Source organism: Helianthus annuus, chromosome 3 (genome assembly GCF_002127325.2).
Source record: "Helianthus annuus cultivar XRQ/B chromosome 3, HanXRQr2.0-SUNRISE, whole genome shotgun sequence".
NCBI lineage: Eukaryota > Viridiplantae > Streptophyta > Magnoliopsida > Asterales > Asteraceae > Helianthus > Helianthus annuus.
Genome location: NC_035435.2, coordinates 167,107,723 through 167,124,390, shown reverse-complemented (window position 1 = coordinate 167,124,390; position 16,668 = coordinate 167,107,723). Strand labels below are relative to the sequence as shown.

The 16,668-nt window shown below is 33.1% G+C and overlaps 1 protein-coding gene across 1 annotated transcript; it reads left to right on the top strand.

The window, feature by feature from the left end:
* The first annotated feature begins 1,979 nt into the window (after nt 1–1,979).
* LOC110930593 (protein ODORANT1) lies at nt 1,980–6,879 on the top strand. The gene is made up of 2 exons (XM_022173923.2): nt 1,980–2,325; nt 6,031–6,879. The coding sequence occupies exons 1-2, from the start codon at nt 2,063–2,065 to the stop codon at nt 6,584–6,586; spliced, it is 819 nt and encodes a 272-aa protein (XP_022029615.1). The 5' UTR covers nt 1,980–2,062; the 3' UTR covers nt 6,587–6,879.
* The last annotated feature ends 9,789 nt before the right edge of the window (nt 6,880–16,668 follow it).

Here is a 16,668-nt window from a genome sequence, read left to right as displayed (position 1 = left end):
TAGTTAATCATCAATGCACATTGTAGGAACTAGGTTCACTTTTTTTTTTTATAAAATATAACTACAAAATATATAATAAAGAGACTCTCATTACTTGTAGGAAATATCATAGTACAATACCGGTTACAATAACTAAACAAAAGAATATAAAACAAATTTTTATATATCAATCTTGATTCAAGCCGCATCTCTGGTGGGTTCTTCACGCACATTTGATAGCATCCTAGATTTGAGTATTCATCATCTTGAGTCTTGAACGATACTCCTTGACTGCAACAAACAGCACACTAAAACAATGATGGGTTTGGTTGAAGATCATGTTTGACACGGGGCCTTTAAAACAGATTCCGCGTCTCCTCTCAGATAGTCTGTCTCCCAAGGTACAACAACCGAAACAATATGTATACTGCTGGAGATGGCTCTCGCATCGAGATAACACTGGGTATAATGGTATTTAGAAATGTTGGTGAAAAGGATGAAGTTGTGAGTAATTTAGAGAATTCTCTTCTCTAAAGTTTTATGAAATGTAGAGATTATTCTTGAGTATATGTTTTTTCTTTTCTTCAAATGAATAAACCATATTCATTTTATAATAGGATACATCAAGACTCATTCAACACTCTTAATGTTTGTCATAAACAAGATCATTAATCTTGTAATTAACAAGATAATTAATTTTGTAATAAAAAGGGTTTAAACTCTAAATTAATGGATATTAAGTAGTAGTAAAAAAGAAAAGTGCCATTCAACTTATGGCACTAGTGGAAACCGTCTAACATTAGCTCTCTAGTAAGTAGACTGGTTTGACCGGTCGAGCGCGCATTAGCTGAACCTGCGCTGCTTCTGCGGAGACACACCTTCTTGCGCCACGGGCTAATTGGAAGTCGCTACGCATACCAGGACACCAGCTGGTCATGCGCCATCTTGGCCCACGCGCCATCTGCCCTTCCGTCATAGCCGCACGCCTAAGGAGCTTGCGTTATGCCATGACATCCACCTAAGCCACCCAAGGGTGCGCCATAGGCATACCAACCACCCGCCATGTATCTGACAACGCGCTCATGGACAATAATAAAAAGGCACCACGTTTCTGCGGAGACACACAGTGCGCCACGGGCTAATTGGAAGTCGCTACGCATACCAGGATGTCAGCTGGTCATGCGCCTTCCTGGCCCACGCGCCATCTGTACTTCCGTCTTAGCCGCGCGCCTAAGGAGCTTGCGCTATTCCATGACATCCGCCTGCGCCACCCAAGGGTGCGCCATAGGCATACCAGCCACCCGCCATGTATCTGACACCACGCGCTCATGGACAAAAAAAAAAGACAGTATGCGAAGTTCAAAGTGCACAACATTGGGCTCATAGCCCACGCCCCACGTGCACATGTGCGATGAATTTGTTTCAAACATTGGGCCCATTGTCTTTAAGGAAACAATTGATAAGGATAAGGAGTGCTCCTCCTGATATACCATTTTAAATTTTATCATCCCACCTATGTGGGATGAGTTGACAAATCTCTATCCAATTTTCTCATCATATTTGTTTCAAACATACAACTTCAAGATTCTTCGATATCTCATTCATCTTAGCTCCATTTTAGACAGTTTGTACACAAACCCATAAATAATTATTTATACAACATATATATAAATATTATTGATGTACAAAATATTTAGTGAAAAACTCATTTTCATTAAAATTTCCAACACGTTACATGATTGTGCAATATTTTATAGGATGCTATGAGATGACGTAAACCCATTAAAAAATTAGAGGGTGTTAGATGAAAGTTAGCTTTCTTTAGGGTTTTGTCACCAATCAACATTCGTTTTCACTTCCAACTTTACCGCTTGAACCGGATTGTGGTTCACGAGTAGCTTTCATGGATCATGTGTGGACCCCAATGGAATCTCCCTCTCTATATTTAAAGGTTGGTGGTGGCGTATCCCACGTTAGGCAAGTGTCTTTGAGGGATCGTCTATTAGCATTAGCATCTTAAAGATCACACCTTTATAACATTTTACTGGTGGTTGGTACGTAGCGGGTAGATTAAGGTACAAAGATGGGAAGACAACCTTGTTGTGACAAGTTAGGAGTGAAGAAAGGGCCGTGGACAGTGGAGGAAGACAAAAAACTCATCAGTTTTATCCTATCAAACGGTCAATGTTGTTGGCGTGCCGTCCCTAAGCTTGCCGGACTCCACCGTTGTGGCAAGAGTTGCCGTCTCCGATGGACCAACTACCTCCGACCAGACTTGAAGCGTGGCCTACTCAATGAATCCGAGGAACAACTCGTTATCGATCTTCATGCTCACCTAGGCAACCGGTAATTAATTCTTTACTTGGTTTCTCCTTCACTCCATAGTTTTTTAAATGGCGACCAACACTCGCTAATTTACACCACCTAAAGATTAATAATGGGCTCGATAGTAGTTTTGAATAAAGACTTGGACATAAGGCACATAACACTGAGCAATTTAGACGAAGGATACATGATATTTATTTTTGAACACATGGATATTGTAGCTTGAATTCATTTCAATCTGTTGTATATAATTGAGCACATGGATATTGTAGCTTGAATTCACTTCAATCTGTTGTATATAAAAGTGATTCGATAAAAAAGATATTTACATGAATGCATCCATGAACGGTTATGGATAAATTTTATATACCAAAAAGTTTCATGCCCATAAGAGATGTTAATGTTATACTTTCATCTACAAGTTTTACGTTTACACCTTTAGGGCCTAATATGTTATATGTGTTTTCTTTTTCTCAACAAAGAAATATAAGACACATAATAATGGTTTTATGTTTTCAAGAAGAAATATTAGACACATAATAATAATGATTTTGTGTTTTCGATTATAAAAGGAAAAAAAACTTAAATAAGCAACAAAACAAATAATCCATTGTCTAAGTTTCATATATTTTTAAATACACAATCAGTTTGACGGATGTAAGTGCTATACGTATTACGTATATAGGGTAAAGTTCTTGTACAAATAATCTTAACATACTAAACATACAAATTGAGAAAAACTCAAAAAGACAAGTTGACATTTTTGTAATTATCAATAACTATCAAAGTTACTCTACAAATATACCTAAAAAAACCTAACCACTCCCCCCACCCCAAAGAAAAACCTAAACCCCCCACCCCCCCACCCCCCAAAAACCTAAAAAAAACCTACCCCCCTCCCACCCCCCAAAAACCTAAAAAAAACGTAACCCCCCCCACCCCCAAAAACCTAAAAAAACCTAACCCCCCCCCACCCCCACCTCCAAAAACCTAAAAAAAACCTAACCCCCCCCCCCCCCCACACCCAAGCTAAAAACTAAACCCCCCAAAAAACCTAAAAAAATCTAAAAAAATAAAAAAAACACACAAATTATTTTATTTTATTTTTTTAACATTTTTTATTAAAAAATCGCTACTTTTAGTAGCAGACAAAAAATTTTTTTTTTTTTTTTGCTAACGAAATGTAGCGATTTTTTAATAAAAAATGTTAAAAAAAAATTTGTGTTTTTTTAGGTATTTTTAGTTGTAACTTTGATAGTTGGTGGTAATTACAAAAATGTCACCTTGTCTTTTTGGGTTTTCCTTCAATTTGTATGTTTAGTATGTTAAGATTATTTGTATTTGATCTTTTGCCTACGTATATATGGTATGATCAACGGGTGTCAGTTTGTTTGATATGAAGCTTTGACTTGAAACAACTTCCAATATATGAAAAAATAAATAGAATTAATTAGTCTAACTTCCAAAGTTTAAGCATCGACCAAAAATAATTTTAGTATATGAAACTTCATACTCTATGTTGGATAGCGCCTGAGAAGAGAGATAGATACAATTGGAACTTCAGTTTTTAGAAGATACTAATAATTATCATTGAAATTAAATAATTAGTCTGTAAAGTCGTTATTATTTTCTATTCGTAATAAAATGCTATATTATGGATACTAGTTTATAGTCCCGTGTCTTACACAGGTTAAATGATAAGATTGGTTGTATTCAAAGAACAGAATAATTATAAAATTTGAATTATTGATATTGCAAATGTTAAAAATAGGTTTTGATATAAACACATATTATAACATGAACTATCCATACTAAGTTAAAGACAATATAAAATTACTCACTATAAATGACGCGTTTAAGCAAATACTTTATATTTATTTGTTACTTTAGTAATAATAATTAGATATACATAAAATATATATAGTAATTAAATTTCCATATTATATTATGATACGATACGTAAAGAATGTGAAGAAAATTCTTAAATCTCATCCTTATCTTGGGGAATAAGACGAAGTAGAAAAAAACCGATGAACACATAAATGTTTCTTTAAAATTTTGGGATGATAATAAGAAAGCTCTTAAACATTAATTGAGATAGAGTTGGTGGCTGAAAATGGTGGCGATGGAGATGGATTATGATGGGTAATGGTATATCTAATTCTAATAAAAAATTCAGTCAATATATTCTCTCTTTCAATTCATTAATAATATTATTAATTAATTTTTTGTTTTAAATAATAGATAAATTTATCACAAAATACTTAGTTGAAATAATCACTTCACTACATTATTTCTAATATATAAACTCAAATCCTAGTGTTATTATTTTACATATTTTTTAGTGGCGTTGATATGAAATATTGATGCATATAATTAAAAAAATAACATTTTTTATAACGTAACACTCTAAAAAAATAACATTTTAATAGCGTAAAACCATGTTTCTTAGATAATAGCAATTATTTTTCCTCAAACTTGATTTACGAAAAACAGATAGCGTAAACTAATCCATATGCTTATCCATTTTAAGAAATAATAAAATCATAGGTTTTAAAATTATAGATAATTTATATATTTTTTAATCATGAATTAGAATTAAATATTAATTAATAATATCATTAATATTAATGAAATGATGGAGAAAATGTCATGTGGAATTATGCTTATTCATTTTAAGAAGTAATAAAATCAAAGGTTTTAAAATTATAGATAATTTATATATTTTTTAATTATAAATTAGAATTAGATATTAATTAATTAACTAATAATATCATTAATATTAATGAACTGATAGAGAAAATGACATATGACATTATTGAGAGTCTTTTATTAGAATTAGATTAGAGTATGCACATATTTTTAGTAGTTTTAATAAATGCATTATTTGTATCAGAACTATGAGGGATTAGTCGAAAAACGACATGCTTGTAGTAAGGTGTGTCACATCTATATCCTATTTAAAAGACGCAAGGTTCAAATTCTTTAAGGATACACATCAATATTTAGCATGAGTAGTTAAGGATTAGAAGGTGGTTTATAAATACTAGGCTCTTACCTAGGGCCACACTATGTGTAGTGCCCCATCACTACGTTTTTTTTCCCGAATTGTAGTTATTAATTGGTTTCATGTTAGTTAATTTTTGTTAGGTGCTATTAAAGAAAGAATTATTTAGTTGTGTCATTGTGTTGATTTGGGTGAGACTTGTTTAAAGGTTAGGTGCTAATATGTAATTTGGATAACACATATTGTAATTAAGTGTTAATTTGATTAAGTTCATTGTAAAATAGAAAGTATGAAACGGGTGGCTCAAAAAGGAAAAGAAAGGTAAACTAGAAGCGTTAAACGAATAGCAAAAAGGGACGTGACATAAATGAAACGAATGAAGAAAGTTGTGATCATGGATCAAGTAATAGGTTTATTACAATGGCATGTGAAAAATGGGCCTAAAAATTTTGTTTTCGTCGAGTACTTCTAAAATGGTTGAACCGACCCTGATTAGAAACTATTCTAAAAAAAACTATGAGAGATTAAATAACCTTCTCTATTTTAAACGTTATAATATATTAGTGAGTTAAACATTACAAATTACTGTACTTCAAATATAATCAGCTTAAGATGATATGGTGATTAAGTTGTTTAACTCATATCATTAGCCTAATTTTGAACATAGCTTTAAGCAAAAGACCTTTATTAATTCATTACATCACTATCTTATGTGTTAGATGGTCAAAAATAGCAGCACGGATGCCAGGAAGAACAGACAATGAGATTAAGAATCACTGGAACACCCATATTAAAAAGAAGCTTCTGAAAATGGGAATTGATCCCGTCACTCATAAACCACTTCAAAAGGAAACTGAAGTAGAGAAGACATCGTCTTCTTCAGTGGTAAACCTATTACCACAAACTGAAGAATACAACCCTTCATTGCCTTCTAGAACTGTCTATACCCTCGAAAGTTCTGAGGAGAACTCAAGCTCCAAACCTTCTGAAAACTTTCAAGATCATAAAATAGAAACTTTCTTGGATGGCTATAGTGAAGATGAGAAGTTATTAAGCTACCTCTTAGGTGAGAATGAAGCTCCACTCGTTGACACAACGACGTGGGAGTTAGCAAACAATGGGACAAGCTTCAACAGGTGTGCTAATAGCTTTGTCTCATGGGATGATTGCACTACGTGGCTATTAGATTGTCAAGATTTTGGTGTTCATGACTTTGGACTTGACTCATCTTTCAATGACGTTGAGATTAACATCATAAATATGGGAAGCAAATAGTTTATATATCAATGCTTTAAGAGTATACTTGTGTTGTTTATAACTTCGTTTGTTGGCTTGCAGGCCGAACGAGTCATAAACAACATAGGTCCCATCATAAAAGTCAAGGCACAGTTAAAGGAATTAGCAAGAAGATGGTAAAAGGTGATAGCAATCCTTAGTCACCATACATCTCACATGTTACAAAGCTAGTACCATGTCTGGTAATTTTAGGCTATCAATGTTGTTTCATGCAAGTCCTATATGTAAATTGTATGGTAGAAGTGAACATGTTTTTAGAAGGGTTTCTCGAATCTCGATCACCCGCAACTAGATAATGACAGGTATATACTTTAGTCACCGAATTTTAATGTATATAATGATCATGATACTAAGTAAATCTCAACGATAGCAAAGTTAAGATAGGGTCTGAGGAGGGTACGATGTAAATAATCTTACCCATACCCCGTAGGAATAGAGAGACTGCTTCTAGTGAGACCTCCGACTCGATGGTAGTTTTGCATCAAGTCTTGGACATAGACACATAACACTAAGCAACAATCGGGACAAAGGACGATTAGTGTATGTACCCCTTGTCTTTCTGTTATCAACGCCAACACATGATGCATGATTAAACGTTTGCTGTTTTTAACGTTATTTTCACAAAATTAGTAAAATAATGTTAAAATTAGTACAATTTCACTTCACTTTTGCCCACTGAGAGCCTACACATATATACATTATATGCACACACCATAAGCGTGGCGTAACATTACACGTTAATGCTTTATCCTATTCTTTAATCGATTCTTTGTTCTAAGTATACATCATCACTAAAAGGTTTCAGATGAACTAGTTCAAGAATCTAATTAATAATATTTTAGTTAGAAAACGTTAAAATTTTTATGTCTGTTTCATACCAAATGGTCAACGTCGGCAACTAATTGAGTTGGCGAAATTTAGTAAGGTGGCAGGTGAAGTGTAATGATGAGAAAGAAAGGATAAAACATGATGTAATATACTAGTTTTTTTCCCGCCCGAGTTGCGGGACAGTAAGCCGAATATTTTTCTTTCATAACATGTATTTCTGTACAGAGGGCAAAATCGTAAATTATATTTTGAACTGGAGGCGAAATCATAATTTTAAACTGAGAGCAAAATCATAATTTGAGCTAGGGGGAAAATATAATTTTATTTTGAACTGTAGGTAAAAACGTAATTTTGATGCGAGGGTAGAATCGTAGTTTTGAGTTAGAGGAAAAAGCAACATTTTATTTTAAACTGGATGCAAAAACGTAATTTTAAACGGAGGGCGAAACCGTAAATTGAAACTGGGAACAAAATTAAAAGTGACTTTTTGAACCGAGGGCAAAAGCGTAATTTTGAGCTAGGGGCAAAATTATAATTTTATTTTAAGTTGGGGGCAAAAACGTAATTTTAAACAAAGGACGAAAGCGTAATTTTAATCAAGAAATAAAATTAAATTAAAAATAAGTTGGTCTAATAGAGAAGTGTCAGGCAAGCTGTCTGCCACTATTCCCCTAAGTTGGGAATGTATATGTTGGAAATTTACATCCACATAATACAAGTCAATGGGTAAACATGTAGAAAGAGTTTTTTCGCAAAGTGGTGTTAGGGGAAAAATATTTACCATTTTAGTGTTTCTTCAAAAGTATTTACCAAAATAGTGTTTCCATCTATTTTTTAATTATAACTCATTTATTTATTAGAATAAAAAAATAGAAAAAGGGGGAAACTCCCTTGACGTTTCAGTTATCAATTCCAACTCCATCGCTGAACTCCCTCCATCTTCTCTCCCCCATCGCTGAACTCCATCAAAGCCAACTAAATCGACCTGACGAGAACATAGATCGATCGCGAAACAGGTATCTCCATAATCATCTCATCTGAAACAATATTACATTAGGGTTTAGTTGAAACCACAATTTTTGATCGTTTATATTGATAGGATTCTCTGTCTATTATTTTTTTACCATTGAAAAGTTTGTTTGTTTGTGAATATACCACAAAGTTTGATTGTTTATTAATAACAACTAGGAATTAAGACCCGCCCGTGTTGCGGCGCGGGTTCATCGAAAACATTGAATGGATTAGTCCAAATGTTATATGATGCATTAACCATATGAAATCACGTATTTCGACGTATCCAGTTGAACTCAATGTAACTTGTATAAGCATTGTGATTGAATCAAACGTAAAGTAACGCAAATTCATATCGAACAATCATAACGTATTATGTGTGACTCAACTCATACATAAAAAACGTAACAGGTATAAAGGAAAATCTGACACATGTAATCGAAAAGGATTAATTAGAGCTTTCGAATAAAAGGGAAAAAAAGAAACCGTAATTTGACTCCACTTGGTTCGAAACAAACTTTACGAAACATACATAAAAAAACACATAAACATAATATATTTGGCCTGAATCATTTCCCAAAAAAGTTTACGTTAAAACGTAGAACAACTTAAATTTATACCGAAACGTACATAAAAATATGCACGTTAAAATGGTTTCTTTAAACGAAAACGTATTATATTTGACCTAGAGTTGTTTATAAAAAAAGTTTACGTCGAAATGTATAACAAATCATATTTATACCTACCCGTACATAAAATATGCACGTAAAAATAGTTTTTAAGTAAAGAAAGTATAAGGGTAAACCGAAACAAAACATTAGTAAAAAATCAAATAGGTTAAAAACGTTCGTAAAACCATGCCAAGTAGCACCAATGCCACACCGGCATCGACTCCCAACATTGGAAAAACTCGTAAAAATAAAATAGATAAAATGGAAAAAATTACACCGAACGAAAAGTAGACTTAAAATCGCTGAACCACGCACACTCGTTACAGTGTGTTAATGCGAAGAAATTAAACAGAAACGTAAAACGTAGAAAATAATAACTCAGTCGATCAAGGACCCGCCCGTTGTGGCGAACTTGTCAAAAGGGGAAAAATGGACATGTTGCGACGGGTCTATCAAATTCGAAAAAATGGAGCTAAAAACATTGAACCTCACATGCACGCTACGACGTGTTAACTCGCAAAATTTAGAACGAAACGTAAAACGAAAAACAAAAAACGTGCGAAAGATAAAAAGTATGATGGACCAAAGTTGTATATAATAAAGTGTTGGGTTAAATTATAAAAGATGAAAAAGTTTGTGTTAAAAGTAAAAAAAATTAAAAGGGATTAAAGTACAAAATATGAAAATACTTGGGTTAAAAGTGAAAAATCAAAAAAAAAAAAAAAAAAAAAAATTTGAAACACATCCTAAGCTAGGAGTACACCTCCTAATGCACAAAATAGTTGCTAATTTATATTGTATAAATATTGCCATCCATTGATCTGTATATGTGAAAAGTTTGTTTGTTTGTGAATATACCACCAAGTTTGATTATTTTTTAGTAATAATAACTCCATCGATTGATCTGTACATGTGAAAAGTTTGTTTGTTTGTGAATATACCACCCATTATTTATTATATGTTGAGATCATCTTATGTTGTACAAAATGCTAGTTAATGCTGTATCAGTTTGAAAGATATTAAAACTTCTTGAATCCTTTGTTTCATAGTTAATTTTTATAATTGTTTTTTTTTCCAGAATGAACCAAGTTAATGCTGTATCACATATGATTCAAAATGAGGATTTTAACACAATTTCTCAAATTGCGGTTGTGAACAATGCCGATATGCATGAAACTGAAACCGATGTGGATGATTTGTTAGAAGAGGATGAGAATAAAGATGAAACATTAGACGATAACATTCAAGTCCCTTCAACTTACACCAATTTAGATGAAATAAATGTGAGTGCGGATGAAAATTGGATGGTATCAGGCTCGGAGAATAAAACTGATTTGACTCGTGAATTGGGAAAAGATTCTTTCAGCGACAAGGAAGAACTTATTAGAGCTATCAAGCTCTATTGTATCAAGGCACATAAGCATTTTATGGTGGTGGACTCACGCCCAGGTACTTAGTGCATAAGATGTACGTTGCATTCCAAATCTGGTTATAAATGGAAACTTCATGCAAGTAAACAATCAAACGGAACTTTTGAAATTGTAAAGTATACCGGCCCGCATACTTGTTTACATTATAAGATTACCCAAGACCATCCAAATCTAGATGCAAGCTTGATTGCTCAAGGATCTCCTTGGTTGGAGCCACGTGGTTTTCACATATATTTTTTTTTTGTATCCTTCATCGTATTAATTTTACAACTCACACTTTAAAGCTTGTCTACAAGTATTGCTTAAGGCATTTTATCAACAACTTTAATGATAAGTTTCGCAACTCACAACTGAAAACTTTAGCTTACCGTGATGGGAGTCAAAATCAAATTCAAAAGTTTAACTCCATTATGGAAGAAATTGGGAAAATAAATCGACAAGCTCGTCAATGGCTTGAGAGTCATGCACTTGATAAATGGACACTTGCACATGATGGTGGTAAGCGATATGGGCTGCTTACTACAAACTTGTCAGAGATATTCAACAGTGTACTTAAACTATTAAAGGTGCTCGTTTTTTTACCAATCACAGCATGTGTTCAACTTACATTTTATAGATTGGTTAACTATTTTGATGTAAGGCGTCCTATGGGATCTAGTGCTCAAGCTAACGGAGATGTGTATACTCCTCATGTTGCTGCAAAAAAGGCAGCTTTGATGTCAAAAGCTAGTGCACATTCTTTAAGATCATTTAACCGACAAAAAGGAATATTTGAGGTGATAACTCAAAAGGGAAAAAATGTTCAAGTAGTTAATTTGGAACAAAAAACTTGCACATGTGGTAAGTGGTAAGTGGGAGATATTCAAGTATCCGTGTTCTCATGTTTTGAGTGCATGTGCCAATCTTTCTTTAAACACTTGGCAATATGTTCATAAATGCTACTCAATTGTTGATTATTGTGCTACTTGGTCGTATGAGTTTTCGCCACTCCCTCACGAAGCATATTGGCCACAACCATCATCTATTAGAGAATTACTTCCCAATTCAGATCTAAAACGAGATAAAAGGGGTCGTCCTTGCTCAACATGGCTACAAAATGGAATGGATATTAAAGAGAAGAAAAGGACTGTGCTTTGTGGTATTTGTAGACGACCTGGCCATAACCGGGCAAGATGTCCCGCTAAGCCTAGAAGAACGACTAACAATCACTAAGTTGGTTGGATTTTTTGACATTTTTTCTTTTAATCTGTTTAAAATTGAGATCAGTGGTGACTCGACTTTGATTGACATTTTTAGTTTTGTTTGTATTTGATATTGAACCAGTAATGCGTTAAGTTCAATATTTGATTAGCTTTGTCATGTTTTTTATTTTATTGTTTAGATTTATTTTAGATTATCCATGGTTGTTGTTAAAAAATGAAATATGGTAAAACTGGTAATAATAAATTAAGAAAAATAAAACTCATAATTAAAAAATAAACTACAATTAAAAAACAAATAAATGGTAAATCAAAAAAGAAGATAAAAAAATATCATAAAAGAACAAAAAATGACCACCGAAATGTTGAATTGTGAACTAGAGTAAATTTGCCATTTTTCCGATTTTTTATCTAATAAAAGAATGAATTAATAAAAAAAGTAAATAAAAAAAGAAGAGAAAACACTATTTTGATAAATAATTTTGAAGAAACATTAAAATGGTAAATATTTTTTCTCCTAACATCACTTTGGGAAAAAACTCTATGTTGAAACACTGTTTTTAAAGTGTGATATTTTAATTGGTTCATGTCAAAAGTTCAGTCTCAAAATGGAAATTTATAATAATACAGCTAAAAACTGGAGAACAAGTTCAGGTGAGATTTTAGTTTATGATCGATCATCGATGATGTAGATTTCATGTCTTAATTAATTACAGTGATGGACTATTTTATTAAATTATTTAAATATTGAATCACTAACTAGCAAATTGCCCCGTACGTTATCGCGGTGTTCCGAGAAAACATACGTGAAAGCGTAGACCAATTAAAAACATACATAAAAATAAGCAATAAAACGTATTATATTTGACTCGACTCATTTCCGAAAAAACAATGAAATTTAATGTAATAATAAATAAATAATATATTTATTTATATATGGCCATTTTAATCATTTATATAATAATAGATCAAAATATATAACAACCTATTAAATAATTATTTGGTAATTGTTGATGGGCGAAATTACCCTTATTAACTAATTAGGGTTTCCTCTCACTACTAGAAAAGAGGGTTTTTGTCATGAAACTTTTGGTCACAAAACAGTAGCAATTTCCCTGTTGTCACCATTTTGCCACCAAAAATGTGGTGACAAAAACACCCGTGTCAATTGCCCTAATGCCACCAAATAGCGACCATTTTTATATTTTGCCACCTTATTTTTGCCACCACAAAATTGGTCAAAATTATTTGCCACCGCTTCTTATTTGCTACGGTCCGCCTTGTTTGCTACCGAGTTGTGACGGATTTTTTGCCACTTTATTGCCACCGTTTGATATTGCCACCATTTAGCCACCAACCATTTGCCACCATTTAACCACCATTTTCATTGAAAATCGGTAGCAATTAACGAACGTGTTGAATTATTTGCTACCATTATTTGCTACCATTTTGTGATTGCTTGAATATTGGTTTTTTATTCAGATTGATTTTCCATTTTTCCCTACTTTTTTTATAAAAATTACATATCAATAAAATTACAAAATTATATTAAAGTCTAATAAGATCACCAAAACCCAAAATTATATAAAACATCTCTGTACCAAAAGCATATAAAACATTCTAATAGAAATACCAGCTAAAACTTCAGATAACTAAAATTATCCTAATATGATAAACATCAAAACATTTAAAACCAAGTGTTTGTAGCCTATCTTCGAATTGTACTTGTTAACATAGCTTCAATTTGTGACATCCTATCGAGCATAGTATCTTTATCCACCTTATCTTTTTCTTTTCCAGCCAACAGCCCCGCAATAATCCAATTTAATCTTTCTTTTTCTTCATCATTTTCCTTAATGAGCTCCTTATAACTAAGTTCAACTTTTCAATCTACAAAACAACCAATGAATTGAATCAAGAAGTCAGAATTAACGAAAACTAATAACGGGTCAAGTTGATTGCAAAGATAACAATATCCAATTGTGAGCTACAATTCAAGTACCAGAAGCTAAAAAACATGATTCAATATGTTTAAAGTTATGAATAAAATTCTACTTTATTTCAAAAACATTTTTTTGTACTAAAAAACCTGTAGAGAAAGTGTAATCAACTCGATAAGAAATTCCTAAAATTCTCACTAAATTAAAAGCATCAATAAACTTATTCACATCTTTCCATTTCTGGTATCAATCGTAATTCCTGACAAAATGAGATTGCTTCAGGCTTACCCTTTTCTTTTCTTCCTTTCATTAACAGCGGTGCGATCTGGGACACCAATCTCCAAAACTGTAGGGCCATTTCTTGGTGGTTTGTGCACAAGCAGACCCATTCTGATCTTACTTCCTGTTAACAGTTGAAAACCATAATCATGATAAAATTTCCATTAATAAATATGAAAAAAGAGATAAATATTAATTCCCTTTAACCAAGTTATCTGCACAATGATGAATAAAACTAGAGGAAAAAACTAACACATACATTTCATCAAACACTTGGTAGGCATTTAATCTAAACATCACTAATTACAATATTACATACATTATCTTAAACTAAACCCCAAAATTAAAGCACAGATCAAGATTCATCATAAATTCTAGCACTCATGGTAAAACACAAAGCTTGGAATGCAGAGTAAAAAAATACCTTCAAAGTGGCATAACTTCAAATTGCAACCGCAGAGAGTAGTAGCTTGGCCAATGGTACATTGTAGCACCTGTAGTAGTCCATTGGTTGGTCAACGGCAACGAGTCGAACCGTGGTAGAGGGGCTGGTTCATCTGATGGTGGGGTGGAGAGAGATTTTGATGAAGCGGGATTAGGAGTGACTTTAGGGTTAGAGATTTTGATGAACCTGTAACCATGACGATCAAAAGAGATCGGAGCTGTACGATGTAGGGCAGTAAATGTTGGAGAGAGGAGTTATCTTTATAAAAACCCTAACATTTGAGATGCAGGGATTCGTAAAATTGGCCTGCCAAATTAGATTTTCAAGTTGCTACCATAAATCCGGTCACAATTTAATGTATTTTTCATTTAATTAATTTTTTTATTGGTTTTTATTATGTTTCCCACTAAATTGCTACCGAAAATTTAAGGTAGCAAATTTTGCCACTATTTAGTTACTGAATATGGGTTGTACGTGACCTTTTTAAATTTTGGTGGCAAATCGGTTGCTAATTTTGCCACATGTTCTCTCGGTGGCAAATTTTGGTCACAATTGCCCAATTTTGTAGTAGTGTCTTGGGTGCATATATAAGAAGACTAATGTAGAGGTTTCGAGGTTAGACAACTTGATTAAACACATAACATCAAATCGCATCCTCTCCTAATCGATTCCCCTTTATCGGCTTCTTCATCACCATCATTAGATTGCACCCTAAGGAGGAACTCGACCAATCTGACGAACATGACGTCTACTTCATTCTCTAGTGTGATTACTGGCTAATCAGGTACACACGTCTTATTTTATTGTTCATGATTGAATTTATTTAATTAGGGTTTATGTTTTACCCATGTTCTTATGATATAATCAACATTTAAGTCAAAATGTAGACCAACAAAAAACGTACATAATAATAAGCATAAGAACATATTATATTTGACCCGACTCATTTGTGGGAAAAATTACGTCGAAATATAAATCAACTTGAATTTATACCAGCATGTACATAAAAATAAACCCGTAAACTTGATTAAATACTATTTGAAAATTATAAAAGTCGAGGGTTAAAAGTAAAAAAAAAAATAGTAAGAAAAAAGAAAAAAAAGTAAAAACTCAAATCGCGATTCACGCATGATTGGTAATGATAGTATATATAATATAATATAATATTATCGATTATTTAAATATTGAATCACTATTATTATCTAGAGTAAATTACCATTTTAGTCACTGGTCGAGTTTTGTTTCAAAAAGTCAGTTTAGTCTAAAGATGTGGTTCGGTTTAACACCGTATGGTAGCGATACGACGCCAGTTTATCGAAAGCAAAAACAATAAAAATAAATACTGGTACCGATACACATGTTGTTCAGTCGGTTTCAGTTAGGTATGCTACGATAGTGGTACAATATTCCTTTGCAATAAAATTTATGTCGCAATGTTGACAAAAATAAACATAAAACGCAAAACAAATGAACCGATATCAACTAAACAACATCATATTCATTTTTATTGTTTTCAATCGGTGTAAGGGTATCTCTTTCGATTACTACAGCCAGTGGCAGAACTAAAAAATTCTTAAAGGGGCAACGTTTCAGAAAAAAGGGTAATGAAATAAAAAAAACCCGTCAAATTATTTCAAAATTTACACTACCGCCAGAGCGTCAAGGGGTAGCGGGGGCTATCCCTATTTACAACCTATACCTGCCCCTAACTACAGCGAGTGTCGGTACCGCGGCGAACTGAACAGATAACTACCGAATTCCCGCCGCGAAGTGCAGACAAAGTTGCCATGAATAGCGTAGCGATACGACGTCAGTTTATCGAAAGTAAAAACAATAAAAATAAATATGGTACCGATACACATGTTGTTCAGTCGGTTTCAGTTAGGTATGGTATGATAGTGGCACAACATTCATTTGCAATAAAAGTTATATGGCAATGTTGACAAAAATTAACATGAAACACAAAACAAATGAACCAATATCAACTAAACAACATCATATTCATTTTTATCGTTTTTGATCGATGTTTCGATTGATGTAAGGATTTCTCTTTCGATTACTACAGCGAGTGTTGGTACCATAACGAATCAAACAGATAACGACCAAATTCCTGCCCGAAGCGTGGGTAAAAATCTCACTAGTTGAAATCAACAAAAAATTCAGAGGCATTAGGAAATAATACCATCAGGCCCACTCAAATTTCCCTTCCATTAAGACTTGATGAACCATCAGGCCCACTCAAATTTCCCTTCCATTTT